This window comes from Emys orbicularis, chromosome 15, assembly GCF_028017835.1.
Source record: "Emys orbicularis isolate rEmyOrb1 chromosome 15, rEmyOrb1.hap1, whole genome shotgun sequence".
In the NCBI taxonomy this organism is placed as follows: Eukaryota; Metazoa; Chordata; order Testudines; family Emydidae; genus Emys; species Emys orbicularis.
The window spans coordinates 2,016,854-2,031,144 of record NC_088697.1 but is presented as its reverse complement, the minus strand read 5'-3'; the positions used below and the strand labels follow the sequence as shown (position 1 = coordinate 2,031,144).

Genomic DNA, 14,291 nt, shown 5'->3' with positions numbered 1-14,291 from the left:
GGGGGGGCTGTCTCGGGGGGCAGGGGCTGTGGGGAGCAGTGGGTGGGGGATGTTGGGAGATCTGTTTATGGAGGGGGTCTTTGGGGAGACACTGGGGGATCTGGGGAAGGGGAGATGAGATATGGGGGGGCTGTCTCTGGGGGGGCAGGGGCTTGAGGGGGCAGTGGGTGGAGGATGTTGGGAGATCAGTTTATGGAGGGGGTCTTTGGGGAGACACTGGGGGATCTGGGGGAGGGGAGATGAGATATGGGGGGGCTGTCTCTGGGGGGGCAGGGGCTTGAGGGGGCAGTGGGTGGAGGATGTTGGGAGATCAGTTTATGGAGGGGGTCTTTGGGGAGACACTGGGGGATCTGGGGGAGGGGAGATGAGATATGGGGGGCTGTCTCTGGGGGGGCAGGGGCTGTGGGGAGCAGTGGGTGGGGGATGTTGGGAGATCAGTTTATGGAGGGGGTCTTTGGGGAGACACTGGGGGATCTGGGGGAGGGGAGATGAGATATGGGGGGCTGTCTCTGGGGGGGCAGGGGCTGTGGGGAGCAGTGGGTGGGGGATGTTGGGAGATCAGTTTATGGAGGGGGTCTTTGGGGAGACACGGGGGGATCTGGGGGAAGGGGGTGGGGGGGCTGTCTCTGGGGAGCAGTGAGTGGGGGCGACCCTTCCTCTGCAGGGTCATAATTTGACCCTTTTGGTTTCAGGTAGTTCGTTTGCTGGCCAGGTCTGTTCGTTATCAGCAGCTCCTTTGTGGGCAGTTCTCGCCTTCCTCTATCAATTCGGTAGTTTGCCCCGACCCAGCCGCTTTCTGGCCTGCTTTTGGCTCCAGAGCCAGCAGCCGAGCTCAGCGACTCTGTCTTAAAAGAGAGTTTGGGTTTCTTTCCACTTTCAATGCCTGCTTCCGGTGATCTGCCGAAGAAACCACAACCGCGGAGCCCGAATCGGGTTTGACTGAAGTAGGAGGTTTTATTTGCATTTCTTTTATCCTGTCTACAACATACGCTGCACGCGTCCTGGGGAAAAGGCACATGCCTTCCCTCGTTTAACTTACTGCAGCTCTTATCTGCTATTTTGTTACCCCCCAAAAAAAGGATCCAGAATCTCTTCCCCATTCTCCCGGGCTTGACGGCCCTGTAGCGGCCACGGCTTTGGTCTTTAAAAAGATATTGAACGTTATAGAGCATTGAGGTACCTTAAATCCCAAAGCCAAACCCCACGTGTCTGGTAAAAAGTTGTCGGTCGGCTTTGCAACTTGGAATGAAAGATCCAAACGGCTTTTTAGGGGCGTTTATTTAAAAACAAAACCCGTTTATTTTAAACCTACAAACCAGAGTTTTACAAGCCAGCAGTGTTGGCTTAGGTCCTAAACACGCCACGTATTTAGGGTGACCATCCGTCCCATTTTGGGGGACTTTTTCTTTTATAGGCGCCTATGACCCCCCACCCCCGTCCCGTTTTTTCACCCCTACACATGGTCACCCTACACATATTTACACAACATATTTATACACACACATTCTTTTTTCTTAGCATCTCTTGCATGGCTTTAAACGTTTACACAGATTGCATTTCTCTACGTTTCGGGGCAGTTAAGTTCCAGTAGAAACCCCTGGTGTTCTTTTAGCCAATGCGACTAACTTGTTCATAGTCAAATGATTTATGGCTGATTTACAGATATTCCTTTGGAAAAGGGCCCATTTCCCCTTCAAATCGGCTGCGAAGCAACCACGAATTCTCTTCCCATAACGCTTTTCCTCTTTTACATTTTCACAAGGGTCGCCTGCTCAATCCCCTCCAGCCTCGGCAGAATTCACATCTCACTCTCCATCCTTCGTGACAAGCCCCGGTGCCAACGCTGTCCACATATTCATTCGAGGGACACCATCATTGGACCTAACCCCATCAGCCCCACCATCCGGGGCGCGTTCACCTGCACATCTACGGGTGCGATCTGTGCCATTGTCACGGAGTTTGGGGAGACAGGGCCCTGCACCCCCGGCTTCCTGCGATTCACCGTGACTCTCAGCCAGCCACTAAAACAGAAGGTTTATTTAGATGATCCAAGACAGGTCTTGCAGGTACAGACAACACGACCCCCTCAGTCAGGTCCGTCTTGAGGGGCCAGGGGAGGCGAGGAAGTCTGTCTGGGCTCCCCTCCATTTTCCCAGCCAGCTCCAAACTGAAACTCTCCAGCCCCTCCTGTGGCCTTTGTCTCTTTCCCGGGCCAGGAGGCCACCTGATCTCTTTGTTCTCCAACACCTTCAGTTGGCACCTTTGCAGAGGAGGGGCCCAGGCCATCAGTTGCCATGAGACAGGGTGTCGGCCATTCTCTGTACAGACCCTTGCACACCCTGGCCCTCTAAGGCTCTGCAACAATCGCACACCCTGATCTCTTCCCCCCCCCCCAGATACTTAAGAAATGCATAGGGGAAACTGAGGCACCCACACGGTATTCAGAGAAAACGTTAAGAGCAGTCCCACTTCGTCAGAGCCATCATGTGCCAGCAATGCCCCTCTGCCATGGGCATTGGTCAAACCGGACAGTTCCTATGTAAAAGAATAAACGGACACAAATCGGACATCAGGAATTGTAGCGTTCAAAAACCAGTCGGAGAACACATCAACCTCCCTGGACACTCAATAACAGACCTAAAAGTGGCCATTCTTCAACCCAAAAAATGTCAAAAACAGACTCCAATGAGAAACTGCAGACCTGGACTTGATTTGCAAACTGGACACCATCAAATTAGGCCTGAAGAAAGACCGGGAGTGGCTGGATCGCTACAAAAAGTAATTTCCCCTCTGCTGATACTCACCCCTTCTTGTCAACTGTTGGGAATGGGTCACCTTGATTGCATTGGCCTCGGTAGCACTACAAAGGTGATTTCCTCCCCTGCTTGTCGACTGTTGAGAACAGCCCACTTCCACCTTAATTGAACTGGCTCGTTAGCACTGACCCCTGACTTGGTAAGACAACTCCCATCTTTTCACGTGCTAGAATATATATTCTGCTTCCTGGATTTTCCACTCCGTGCAGCCTCTGAAGGGGGTTTTAGCTCCCGAAAGCTTACGCCCAAATAAACGCGTTCGTCTCTAAGGTGCCACAAGGACGCCCGTTGGTCTCTTTCCTTAAACCACTTGCTTATTTCCCAAAATGACACCTCCGTCAGCTCAGCTATCACCATTTCCTCCCTCACTCTCACAGACCTTGGGGGCCAGGCCAGTCCTCGCTTACAGACAGCCCCCCAACCCGAAGCAAATACTCACCAGCAACTACACACCACACCACAGAAACACCAACCCAGGAACCAATCCCTGTAGCAAGCCTCGTTGCCTTCTCTGTCCCCATATCTACTCTGGCGACACCATCAGAGGACCCAACCACATCAGCCACGCCATCAAGGGCTCTTTCACCTGCACGTCTACTAATGTGATATATGCCATCATGTGCCAGCAATGCCCCTCTGGCCAAACCGGACAGTCCCTCCGTAAAAGAATAAATGGACACAAATCCGACATCAGGAATGGTAACGTACGAAACCCAGTAGGTGAACACTTCAATCTCCCTGGACAGTCGATAACCGATTTAAAAGTCACTATCACTGAACAAAAAAAAGTCAGAAACAGCAGAACTCAAATTCATTTGCAAATTGAACACCATTAATCTGGGCTGGACTAGGGCCTGGGAGTGGCTGGCTCATTACAGAAGCAGCTTTTCCTCTCCTGGAATTGACACCTCCTCATCTATTACTGGGAGTGGACGACATCCACCCTGATTGAATTGGCCCTGTCAACCCTGGTTCTCCACCTGCGAAGTAACTCCCTGCTCTCCATGTGTCAGTATAGAATGCCTGCAGCTGTAATTTTCACTCCATGCCTCTGAAGAAGTGAGGTTTTTTTTACCCATGAAAGCTTATGCCCAAATAAATCTGTTGGTCTTTAAGGTGCCACCAGATTCCTTGTGTTTGTGGATACGCATGACCATGGCTACCCCTCAATACTTGACACCATTTCAGGTATTGTCCCAGGGGCCTGAATGCCCCAGGCCGGCACGTCCTTGTTGCTCTGCGGGGGGGCCATTCCATGCAATTTTCAGCCGTGCTGACTCCCGGCGCGCCGTGAATGATTTAGCACATTCCTCGGCAATTTGCTGTGGAGTTTCTACGTTGCTTTGAAGACCGGTAACCTCCTCCCCTAAACCCAACAGACCTGCCCACACAGCCTCCGACGAAAGAGACTTTTTCTTATCCTGGGATGCCGGGGAAGCTACCACCCGCCCCTGGATGGCTGGCCAACCCTGCCAATCCCTGGGGGAGGCCGTATAAGGACCCCCCCATTTCCCCACCAGTTTATTAATAAACTCCTTAACCGGGGTTGCAGTAATGGGCCCGTTCAACTTACTCATCGAATCCATGGTGAGCAGAATCACAGAAGATCAGGGTTGGAAGGAACCTCAGGAGGTATCTAATCCCACCCCCTGCTCAAAGCAGGACCAATCCCCAACGAAATCAGGCACGGCTCTCCCCTGGGATCCTCTTCGTGGTGCCAGATATTGGAAGACAACCGGGCGGCCCCAGAGGCGGAGTTGAGTGGACAGTGCTTATTCCCCTCGACCCGATTGTCGAATAAGCCCGGAGTTAATTACATCACACTCCTTTTATCTAAAGTGAATATGTAAATACCCACATACAACGCCCCCCAAACTCGCCTTTGATAATATGAAGGCCCATATAATGAATATGAATAGCTATCTACTGAATCTAATTAAACCCGCCCCGTTTACAGCATTAAGCATCTTCTGTGGACGTTTTTCCTTTGACGATACATTTCTTTGCAGTAATTGTAGCCACGAGTTTCCTTAATTGGCAGTTCCCAGGGGATGGAGGAAGGGGCCATGACCCCTGAGCACGTTTATGGAGCTGGGAAAGGAAGCGGGGGTCTTCCCCCGCCTTCACACAAAGGGGATCCGTTGGACAACCACATTCCTCATGCAGCTGCAACGCTTATCTATCCTTAACACGCAGAAGGGGAGGGGAAAAGGTGGCAACTTTATCAAGCGGTGCCTGCCTTTGCCTTTAGTCCCTATTACCATGTTAGTGGTTACCCAAGTCTTTACTTAACCCTGACATACCCCCCACACAACCCCATCACCACCGTGAACTCATGGCTCCCGGGCTCGCCAGCCGATCTCGCCGGGGCTCAGCGCTCGAGGGCACCCCAAAAAAAGCCTTGCGCCCTCTTCAGGCTGCTTCCCAGCCCGAGAGCGCCCTCCCTTCCCCTGGCTCCGCTGGTCCCCTGGAGCTCACACCAAAGACGTTGCCGCCCGGAGCCAGCCCCAGACTAAACTCGCCGCAGGCTGACGAACAAGTGATTTCCAGTCACCGCCGAAATCCGGTGTGGGGCAGATTTCTAGCGATGGACCCTCGACCACATCCTTCAGGGCAGCCACGGTGCAGGGTGGGATCTCCGCTTTCCTTCAGCGTCTCCGACCCGGGCGAGTTCAAACAGCAACGAGAGAACCCTGCCCTATTGAGCCAGATACGCCAGCCTGCTGCACCCAGACCAAGGTCTTTCTAATCCATACCCACAAAGCTGCAGACTTTAACCAAAAACTGCTCAGCGGGTCACCTATCTCCAGGACCCAGACACCCAGTTCCCAATGGGATCCAAACCCCAAATCAATCCGTTTGACGCTGTATAAAGCTTATACAGGGTAAACTCATAAATTGTCCGCTCTCTATAACACTATAAATTCTTGGACTGCATTGCAGACAACTTTTTATTTCAGAAGGTTGAAAAAGCTACTGGGGGGAAGCTGTTCTAGACTTGATTTTAACAAATAGGGAGGAACTCGTTGAGAATTTGAAAGTAGAAGGCAGCTTGGGTGAAAGTGATCATGAAATCATAGAGTTTGCAATTCTAAGGAAGGGTAGAAGGGAGAACAGCAAAATAGAGACAACGGATTTCAGGAAGGCGGATTTTGGTAAGCTCAGAGAGCTGATAGGTAAGGTCCCATGGGAATCAAGACTGAGGGGAAAAACAACTGAGGAGAGTTGGCAGTTTTTCAAAGGGACACTATTAAGGGCCCAAAAGCAAGCTATTCCGCTGGTTAGGAAAGATAGAAAATGTGGCAAAAGACCGCCTTGGCTTAACCACGAGATCTTGCATGATCTAAAAAATAAAAAGGAGTCATATAAAAAATGGAAACTAGGACAGATTACAAAGGATGAATATAGGCAAACAACACAGGAATGCAGGGGCAAGATTAGAAAGGCAAAGGCACAAAATGAGCTCAAACTAGCTACGGGAATAAAGGGGAACAAGAAGACTTTTTATCAATACATTAGAAGCAAGAGGAAGACCAAAGACAGGGTAGGCCCACTGCTCAGTGAAGAGGGAGAAACAGGAAACTTGGAAATGGCAGAGATGCTTAATGACTTCTTTGTTTCGATCTTCACCGAGAAGTCTGAAGGAATGCCTAACATAGTGAATGCTAATGGGAAGGGGGTAGGTTTAGCAGATAAAATAAAAAAAGAACAAGTTAAAAATCACTTAGAAAAATTAGATGCCTGCAAGTCACCAGGGCCTGATGAAATGCATCCTAGAATACTCAAGGAGCTAATAGAGGAGGTATCTGAGCCTCTAGCTATTATCTTTGGAAAATCATGGGAGACGGGAGAGATTCCAGAAGACTGGAAAAGGGCAAACATAGTGCCCATCTATAAAAAGGGAAATAAAAACAACCCTGGAAACTACAGACCAGTTAGTTTAACTTCTGTGCCAGGGAAGATAATGGAGCAAGTAATTAAGGAAATCATCTGCAAACACTTGGAAGGTGGTAAGGTGATAGGGAATAGCCAGCATGGATTTGTAAAGAACAAATCGTGTCAAACCAATCTGATAGCTTTCTTTGATAGGATAACGAGCCTTGTGGATAAGGGAGAAGCGGTGGATGTGGTATACCTAGACTTTAGTAAGGCATTTGATACGGTCTCGCATGATATTCTTATCAATAAACTAGGCAAATACAATTTAGATGGGGCTACTATAAGGTGGCTACTATAAGGTGGCTGGATAACCGTACTCAGAGAGTTGTTGTTAATGGTTCCCAATCCTGCTGGAAAGGTATAACAAGTGGGGTTCCGCAGGGGTCTGTTTTGGGACCAGCTCTGTTCAATATCTTCATTAATGACTTAGATATTGGCATAGAAAGTACGCTTATTAAGTTTGCGGATGATACCAAACTGGGAGGGATTGCAACTGCTTTGGAGGACAGGGTCATAATTCAAAATGATCTGGACAAATTGGAGAAATGGTCTGAGGTAAACAGGATGAAGTTTAATAAAGACAAATGCAATGTGCTCCACTTAGGAAGGAGTACGGCAGAAAGGGATCTAGGGGTTATAGTGGACCACAAGCTAAATATGAGTCAACTGTGTGATGCTGTTGCAAAAAAAGCAAACATGATTCTGGGATGTATTAACAGGTGTGTTGTGAGCAAGACACGAGAAGTCATTCTTCCGTTCTACTCTGCGCTGGTTAGGCCTCAACTGGAGTATTGTGTCCAGTTCTGGGCACCGCATTTCAAGAAAGATGTGGAGAAATTAGAGAGGGTCCAGAGAAGAGCAACAAGAATGATTAAAGATCTTGAGAACATGACCTATGAAGGAAGGCTGAAAGAATTGGGTTTGTTTAGTTTGGAAAAGAGAAGACTGAGAGAGGACATGATAGCAGTTTTCAGGTATCTAAAAGGGTGTCATAAGGAGGAGGGAGAAAACTTGTTCACCTTAGCCTCTAAGGATAGAACAAGAAGCAATGGGCTTAAACTGCAGCAAGGGAGGTTTAGGTTGGACATTAGGAAAAAGTTCCTAACTGTCAGGGTGGTTAAACACTGGAAAAAATTGCCCAGGGAGGTTGTGGAATCTCCATCTCTGGAGATATTTAAGAGTAGGTTAGATAAATGTCTATCAGGGCTGGTCTAGACAGTATTTGGTCCTGCCATGCGGGCAGGGGACTGGACTCGATGACCTCTCGAGGTCCCTTCCAGTCCTAGAATCTATGAATCTATGATCGAGATGCGCAGCTGTTTGCTCCCCCAGGCATTCATCACTTTGGGTTTATTAATAAACAAAAGTGATTTTATTAAGTATAAAAAGGAGGATTTAAGCGGTTTCAAGTAACAACAGACGTGACAAAGTAAGTTACCAAGCAGAATAAAACAAAACACGCAAGTCTAAGGCTAATACATTAAGAAACTGAATACAGGTAAATCTCACCCTCAGAGATGGTCCAATCAGCTTCTTTCACAGACTAGACTCCTTCCTAGTCTGGGCCCATCCTTTCCCCTGGTGCCGTCCTTGTTCCAGCTCAGGTGGTAACTTGGGGATTTCTCATGACTGCAGCCCCCTTTGTTCTGTTTCCCTCTTATACAGCTTTGGCACAAGGCGTGAATCTTTTTTCTCTTTGATCCCCCCTCCTTCTAAATGGAAAAGCCCCAGGTTTAAGATGGATTCCAGTACCAGGTGACATGGTCACATGTCCTGTGAGACCGCCCCCCCCCCCCCGGCCTCCATTCTTCCCAGCCTGACCCACAAGAACACAGGAAGGCTTACAAGCAAACAGAGCCATTTACAACCAATTGTCCTGGTCCATGGGAGCCATCAAAATCCTCAGCCACCATTAATGGCCCACACTTTGCATAGTTACAATAGGGCCTCAGAGTTATATTTCATATTCCTAGCTTCAGATACAAGACTGATACATGCATACTGTCATGGACTCGTCACACATACAAATGGGATGACCACACTCAGTAGATCACAAGATTTGTAAGGGTACCTTACAAGGGACCTTTTGCATAAAGCATCTTCCAGTTACATCATATTCACACTCATTCGCCTATTTTCATAAAGCGTATGGAGCGCAGCGTCACAGTGGGGTGATTTCCTCGAGAGCAGAGGTGGGCAAACTACAGCCCACGGGCCACATCCAGCCTGCAGGACCGTCCTTTCCAGCCCTTGAGCTCCTGGCTGGGGAGGCTCGTCCCCGGCCCCTCCCCTGCTGTCCCCCCTCCCCTGTAGGCACGCCGCCGCGCGGGCAGCGACCTCCTGCCGCTCTAAGCGGCATAGTAAGGGGGCAGCGGTGGTGTGCGTGCGGCGGCGAGGGGGGTTGGGTAGGGGGTCCCGGGGGACAGTCAGGGGACAGGGAATGTTTGGATGGGGCAGAGGTTCTCGGGTGGGGAACGGGGGGGGGGGGGTTAGATAGGGCATGGGAGTCCCAGGGGGCCTGTCAGGGGGCGGCGGAGTGGATAGGGGTCGGGGCAGTCTGGGGACAGGGAGAAGGGGGGGTTGGATTGGGGGTGGGGTCCCAAGGGGCCTGTCAGGGGGTGGGGATGTGGATAGGGGTCAGGGGGGAGTCAGGGGACAGGGAGTAGGGAATTGGATAGGGAGTGGGGTCCAGGGGGGGCGGTTTGGGGTGGGGGTCCTGGGAGGGGGCAGTCAGGGGACAGGGAAGGGGGGGGTTGGATAGGCGTCGGAGTCCCGGGGGCCTGTCAGGGGGCACGGGTGTGGATAGGGGTCGGGGCGGTCAGGGGAGAAGGAGCAGAGGGGTTGGATAGGTGCTGGAGTCCCGGGGGGGGCATTTAGGGGACAAGGAGCAGGGGGGCTGGATAGGTGGTGGGTTAGGGTTGGATACCACACAATCATTTTACAACCATGAACATGGGGGTCCTGGGTGTTCCCCCGAGGTACAGAGCATCACACTCACCCAGCCACTCCCCTATGGCCCCATTCCCCGCCCCCCTGAGCCAGCCAGTCCCCGCCCCGGGGCCAGGTGGGAGCCGGCGCCCCCTACAGGGGACAGGTCACATGCCCCATTCCCTGCGCCCCTAAGAGGGGAGGGGCCCCATCCCATTGCACCGTCGCTCCTCGTACAACCCCCTCCACACCTCCTCCACCCTGTCCAGCGACACTCCGTGCACCACCACAGCCTCCACGTACAGACACGGCTCGTCCTTCATGCCGAAGACCTGGAATCGCTCATCGTGCCGGTACCGCAGCCCAGCGGCCAGCACCAGGAAGCCAAAGTAGACGTCGTCCAGAGGGAAGACGGGGATGCGCTCGGAGGCCGCGGCTAGGACCGGAACGCTGGCCCTAGAATCATAGAATCATAGAATCATAGAATATCAGGGTTGGAAGGGACCTCAAGAGGTCATCTAGTCCAACCCCCTGCTCAAAGCAGGACCAATTCCCAACTAAATCATCCCAGCCAGGGCTTTGTCAAGCTGGGCCTTAAAAACCTCCAAGGAAGGAGACTCCACCACCTCCCTAGGTAACGCATTCCAGTGCTTCACCACCCTCCTAGTGAAATAGTGTTTCCTAATATCCAACCTGGACCTCCCCCACTGCAACTTGAGACCATTGCTCCTTGTTCTGTCATCTGCCACCACTGAGAACAGCCGAACTCCATCCTCTTTGGAACCTCCCTTCAGGTAGTTGAAAGCAGCTATCAAATCCCCCCTCATTCTTCTCTTCTGCAGACTAAACAATCCCAGTTCCCTCAGCCTCTCCTCATAAATCATGTGCTCCAGACCCCTAATCATTTTTGTTGCCCTCCGCTGGACTCTTTCCAATTTTTCCACATCCTTCTTGTAGTGTGGGGCCCAAAATTGGACACAGTATTCCAGATGAGGCCTCACCAATGTCGAATAAAGGGGAACGATCACATCCCTCGATCTGCTGGCAATGCCCCTACTTATACAGCCCAAAATGCCGTTAGCCTTCTTGGCAACAAGAGCACACTGTTGACTCATATCCAGCTTCTCGTCCACTGTGACCCCTAGGTCCTTTTCTGCAGAACTGCTACCTAGCCATTCGGTCCCTAGTCTGTAGCAGTGCATGGGATTCTTCCGTCCTAAGTGCAGGACTCTGCACTTATCCTTGTTGAACCTCATCAGGTTTTTTTTGGCCCAATCCTCTAATTTGTCTAGGTCCCTCTGTATCCGATCCCTACCCTCTAGTGTATCTACCACGCCTCCTAGTTTAGTGTCATCTGCAAACTTGCTGAGAGTGCAGTCCACGCCATCCTCCAGATCATTAATGAAGATATTAAACAAAACCGGCCCCAGGACCGACCCTTGGGGCACTCCGCTTGAAACCGGCTGCCAACTAGACATGGAGCCATTGATCACTACCCGTTGAGCCCGACGATCTAGCCAGCTTTCTATCCACCTTACAGTCCATTCATCCAGCCCATATTTCTTTAACTTGGCGGCAAGAATACTGTGGGAGACTGTGTCAAAAGCTTTGCTAAAGTCAAGGAATAACACATCCACTGCTTTCCCCTCATCCACAGAGCCAGTTATCTCATCATAGAAGGCAATTAGGTTAGTCAGGCACGACTTCCCTTTGGTGAATCCATGCTGACTGTTCCTGATCACTTTCCTCTCCTCTAAGTGTTTCATAATTGATTCCTTGAGGACCTGTTCCATGATTTTTCCAGGGACTGAGGTGAGGCTGACTGGCCTGTAGTTCCCCGGATCCTCCTTCTTCCCTTTTTTAAAGATGGGCACTACATTAGCCTTTTTCCAGTCATCCGGGACCTCCCCCGATCGCCATGAGTTTTCAAAAATAATGGCTAATGGCTCTGCAATCTCATCCGCCAACTCCTTTAGCACCCTCGGATGCAGCGCATCCGGCCCCATGGACTTGTGCACATCCAGTTTTTCTAAATAGTCCCGAACCACTTCTTTCTCCACATAGGGCTGGTCACCTTCTCCCCATATTGTGCTGCCCAGTGCAGCAGTCTGGGAGCTGACCTTGTTTGTGAAGACAGAGGCAAAAAAATCATTGAGTACATTAGCTTTTTCCACATCCTCGGTCACTAGGTTGCCTCCCACATTCAGTAAGGGGCCCACACTTTCCTTGACTTTCTTCTTGTTGCTAACATACCTGAAGAAACCTTTCTTGTTACTCTTAACATCTCTTGCTAGCTGCAACTCCAAGTGTGATTTGGCCTTCCTGATTTCATTCCTGCATGCCTGAGCAATAGTTTTATACTCCTCCCTGGTCATTTGTCCAATCTTCCACTTCTTGTAAGCTTCTTTTTTGCGTTTAAGGTCAGCAAGGATTTCACTGTTTAGCCAAGCTGGTCGCCTGCCATATTTACTATTCTTTCTACACATCGGGATGTTTTTTTCCTGCAACCGCAATAAGGATTCTTTAAAATACAGCCAGCTCTCCTGGACCCCTTTGCCCTTCATGTTATTCTCCCAGGGGATCCTGCCCATCTGTTCCCTGAGGGAGTCAAAGTCTGCTTTTCTGAAGTCCAGGGTCCGTATTCTGCTGCTCTCCTTTCTTCCTTGTGTCAGGATCCTGAACTCGACCATCTCATGGTCACTGCCTCCCAGGTTCCCATCCACTTTTGCTTCCCCTACTAATTCTTCCCTGTTTGTGAGCAGCAGGTCAAGAAAAGCTCTGCCCCTAGTTGGTTCCTCCAGGACTTGCACCAGGAAATTGTCCCCTACACTTTCCAAAAACTTCCTGGATTGTCTGTGCACCGCTGTATTGCTCTCCCAGCAGATATCAGGGTGATTAAAGTCTCCCATGAGAACCAGGGCCTGCGATCTAGCAACTTCTGCTAGTTGCCAGAAGAAAGCCTCGTCCACCTCATCCCCCCTGGTCTGGTGGTCTATAGCAGACTCCAACCACGACATCACCCTTGTTGCTCACACTTCTCAACTTTATCCAGAGACTCTCAGGTTTTTCTGTAGTTTCATACCGGAGCTCTGAGCAGTCATACTCCTCTCTTACATACAACGCAACTCCCCCACCTTTTCTGCCCTGCCTGTCCTTCCTGAACAGTTTATATCCATCCATGACAGTACTCCAGTCATGTGAGTTATCCCACCAAGTCTCTGTTATTCCAATCGCATCATAGTTCCCTGATTGTGCCAGGACTTCCAGTTCTCCCTGCTTGTTTCCCAGGCTTCTTGCATTTGTGTATAGGCACTTAAGATAACTCATCGATCGTCCCTCTTTCTCAGCATGAGACAGGAGTCCTCCCCTCTTGCGCTCTCCTGCTTGTGCTTCCTCCCAGGATCCCATTTCCCCACTTACCTCAGGGCTTTGGTCTCCTTCCCCCGGTGAACCTAGTTTAAAGCCCTCCTCACTAGGTTAGCCAGCCTGCTGGCGAAGATGCTCTTCCCTCTCTTCGTTAGGTGGAGCCCGTCTCTGCCCAGCACTCCTCCTTCTTGGAACACCATCCCATGGTCGAAGAATCCAAAGCCTTCTCTCCGACACCACCTGCGTAGCCATTCATTGACTTCCACGATTCGACCCTGGGCATGATGAACCCACCCCCGGAGGGGAAGAAGGGGTACGTGTCCTGGGGGAACAGGGCAGAGGAGACACGATATTTCCCCCCTCTGAACACAACTGCATGGCGCTGGATGTTGCCGTGGATGACGTGGGAGGCGTTGGGCGTCTGGCCCAGGTAGGCCACCAGTGCGGTGGGGTTCACAAACTCGTCATCGTCCCCTGGAGGAGGGAAAAGATGCTGAGGAGCGTGCAGCTGGGGGCTGGATGTCCTTCCCAGAGCCGGGGAGAGAACCCAGGAGTCCTGGCTCCCAGCCCCACCTGATCTAACCCACCAGCCCCCACTTCCCTCCTAGAGCTGGGGGGAGAACCCAGGCGTCCGGACTCACCTTTGAAGATGAAATCCGCCTGCCTGCAGCGCGCCCCCACCCAGCACAGGAAGCAGCGCTCCTTGAACGACAGGTTTTCGTGGCTCTCGGCGAAATCCCACAGCACCACGTCCCCAAACTCCTGGCTCTCCCGGCCCAGCAGGGCTAGGTGCCGGGAGTCGGGGGACACCCCCACGAGGAAGACGGCTCGGACCCGGTAGCCCCCGAGGACCCTGGGCCGGGCCCACGTGCGGCGGGCGGTGGCCCGTCTGGCGCTGGACGCTGGGTGGGATTTCACGGCCAGGAGCAGCAGGGGCGGCCCCATGGGCCCGGTGCAAACCCCGTCCCCTGGGATCAGCTCCCGGCACCGGTAGCTCTGCAGCTGGGGGAACTCGGCCCGGAAGGTGGCGTAATCCAAGCGGAAGGTGAAGGTCCCGTCAGGCAGCTCCACCGAGCCGGGCCTGGGGTCAGGGGTGCCCTGCGGGGTCTGTCTCAGTTGGATCCTCATGGTGTGAAGCAGCCAAAAACCTCCGCCGATCAGCAGGACCAGGAGCAGGATCCGAATCAAGGCCAGGATCCAAATCCCAATCCGAATCAGGATCCCAGCGTTGCAGGGCATCAT

The 14,291-nt window shown here is 51.7% G+C and overlaps 1 protein-coding gene across 1 annotated transcript; it reads right to left on the bottom strand.

The window, feature by feature from the left end:
* Nucleotides 1–9,874: 9,874 nt before the first annotated feature.
* Nucleotides 9,875–14,291, bottom strand: LOC135889112 (acetylgalactosaminyl-O-glycosyl-glycoprotein beta-1,3-N-acetylglucosaminyltransferase-like). Its single transcript, XM_065416918.1, has 3 exons — nt 13,691–14,291; nt 13,316–13,523; nt 9,875–10,139 (listed from the first exon to the last, which is right to left on the bottom strand). The coding sequence occupies exons 1-3, from the start codon at nt 14,289–14,291 to the stop codon at nt 9,875–9,877; spliced, it is 1,074 nt and encodes a 357-aa protein (XP_065272990.1).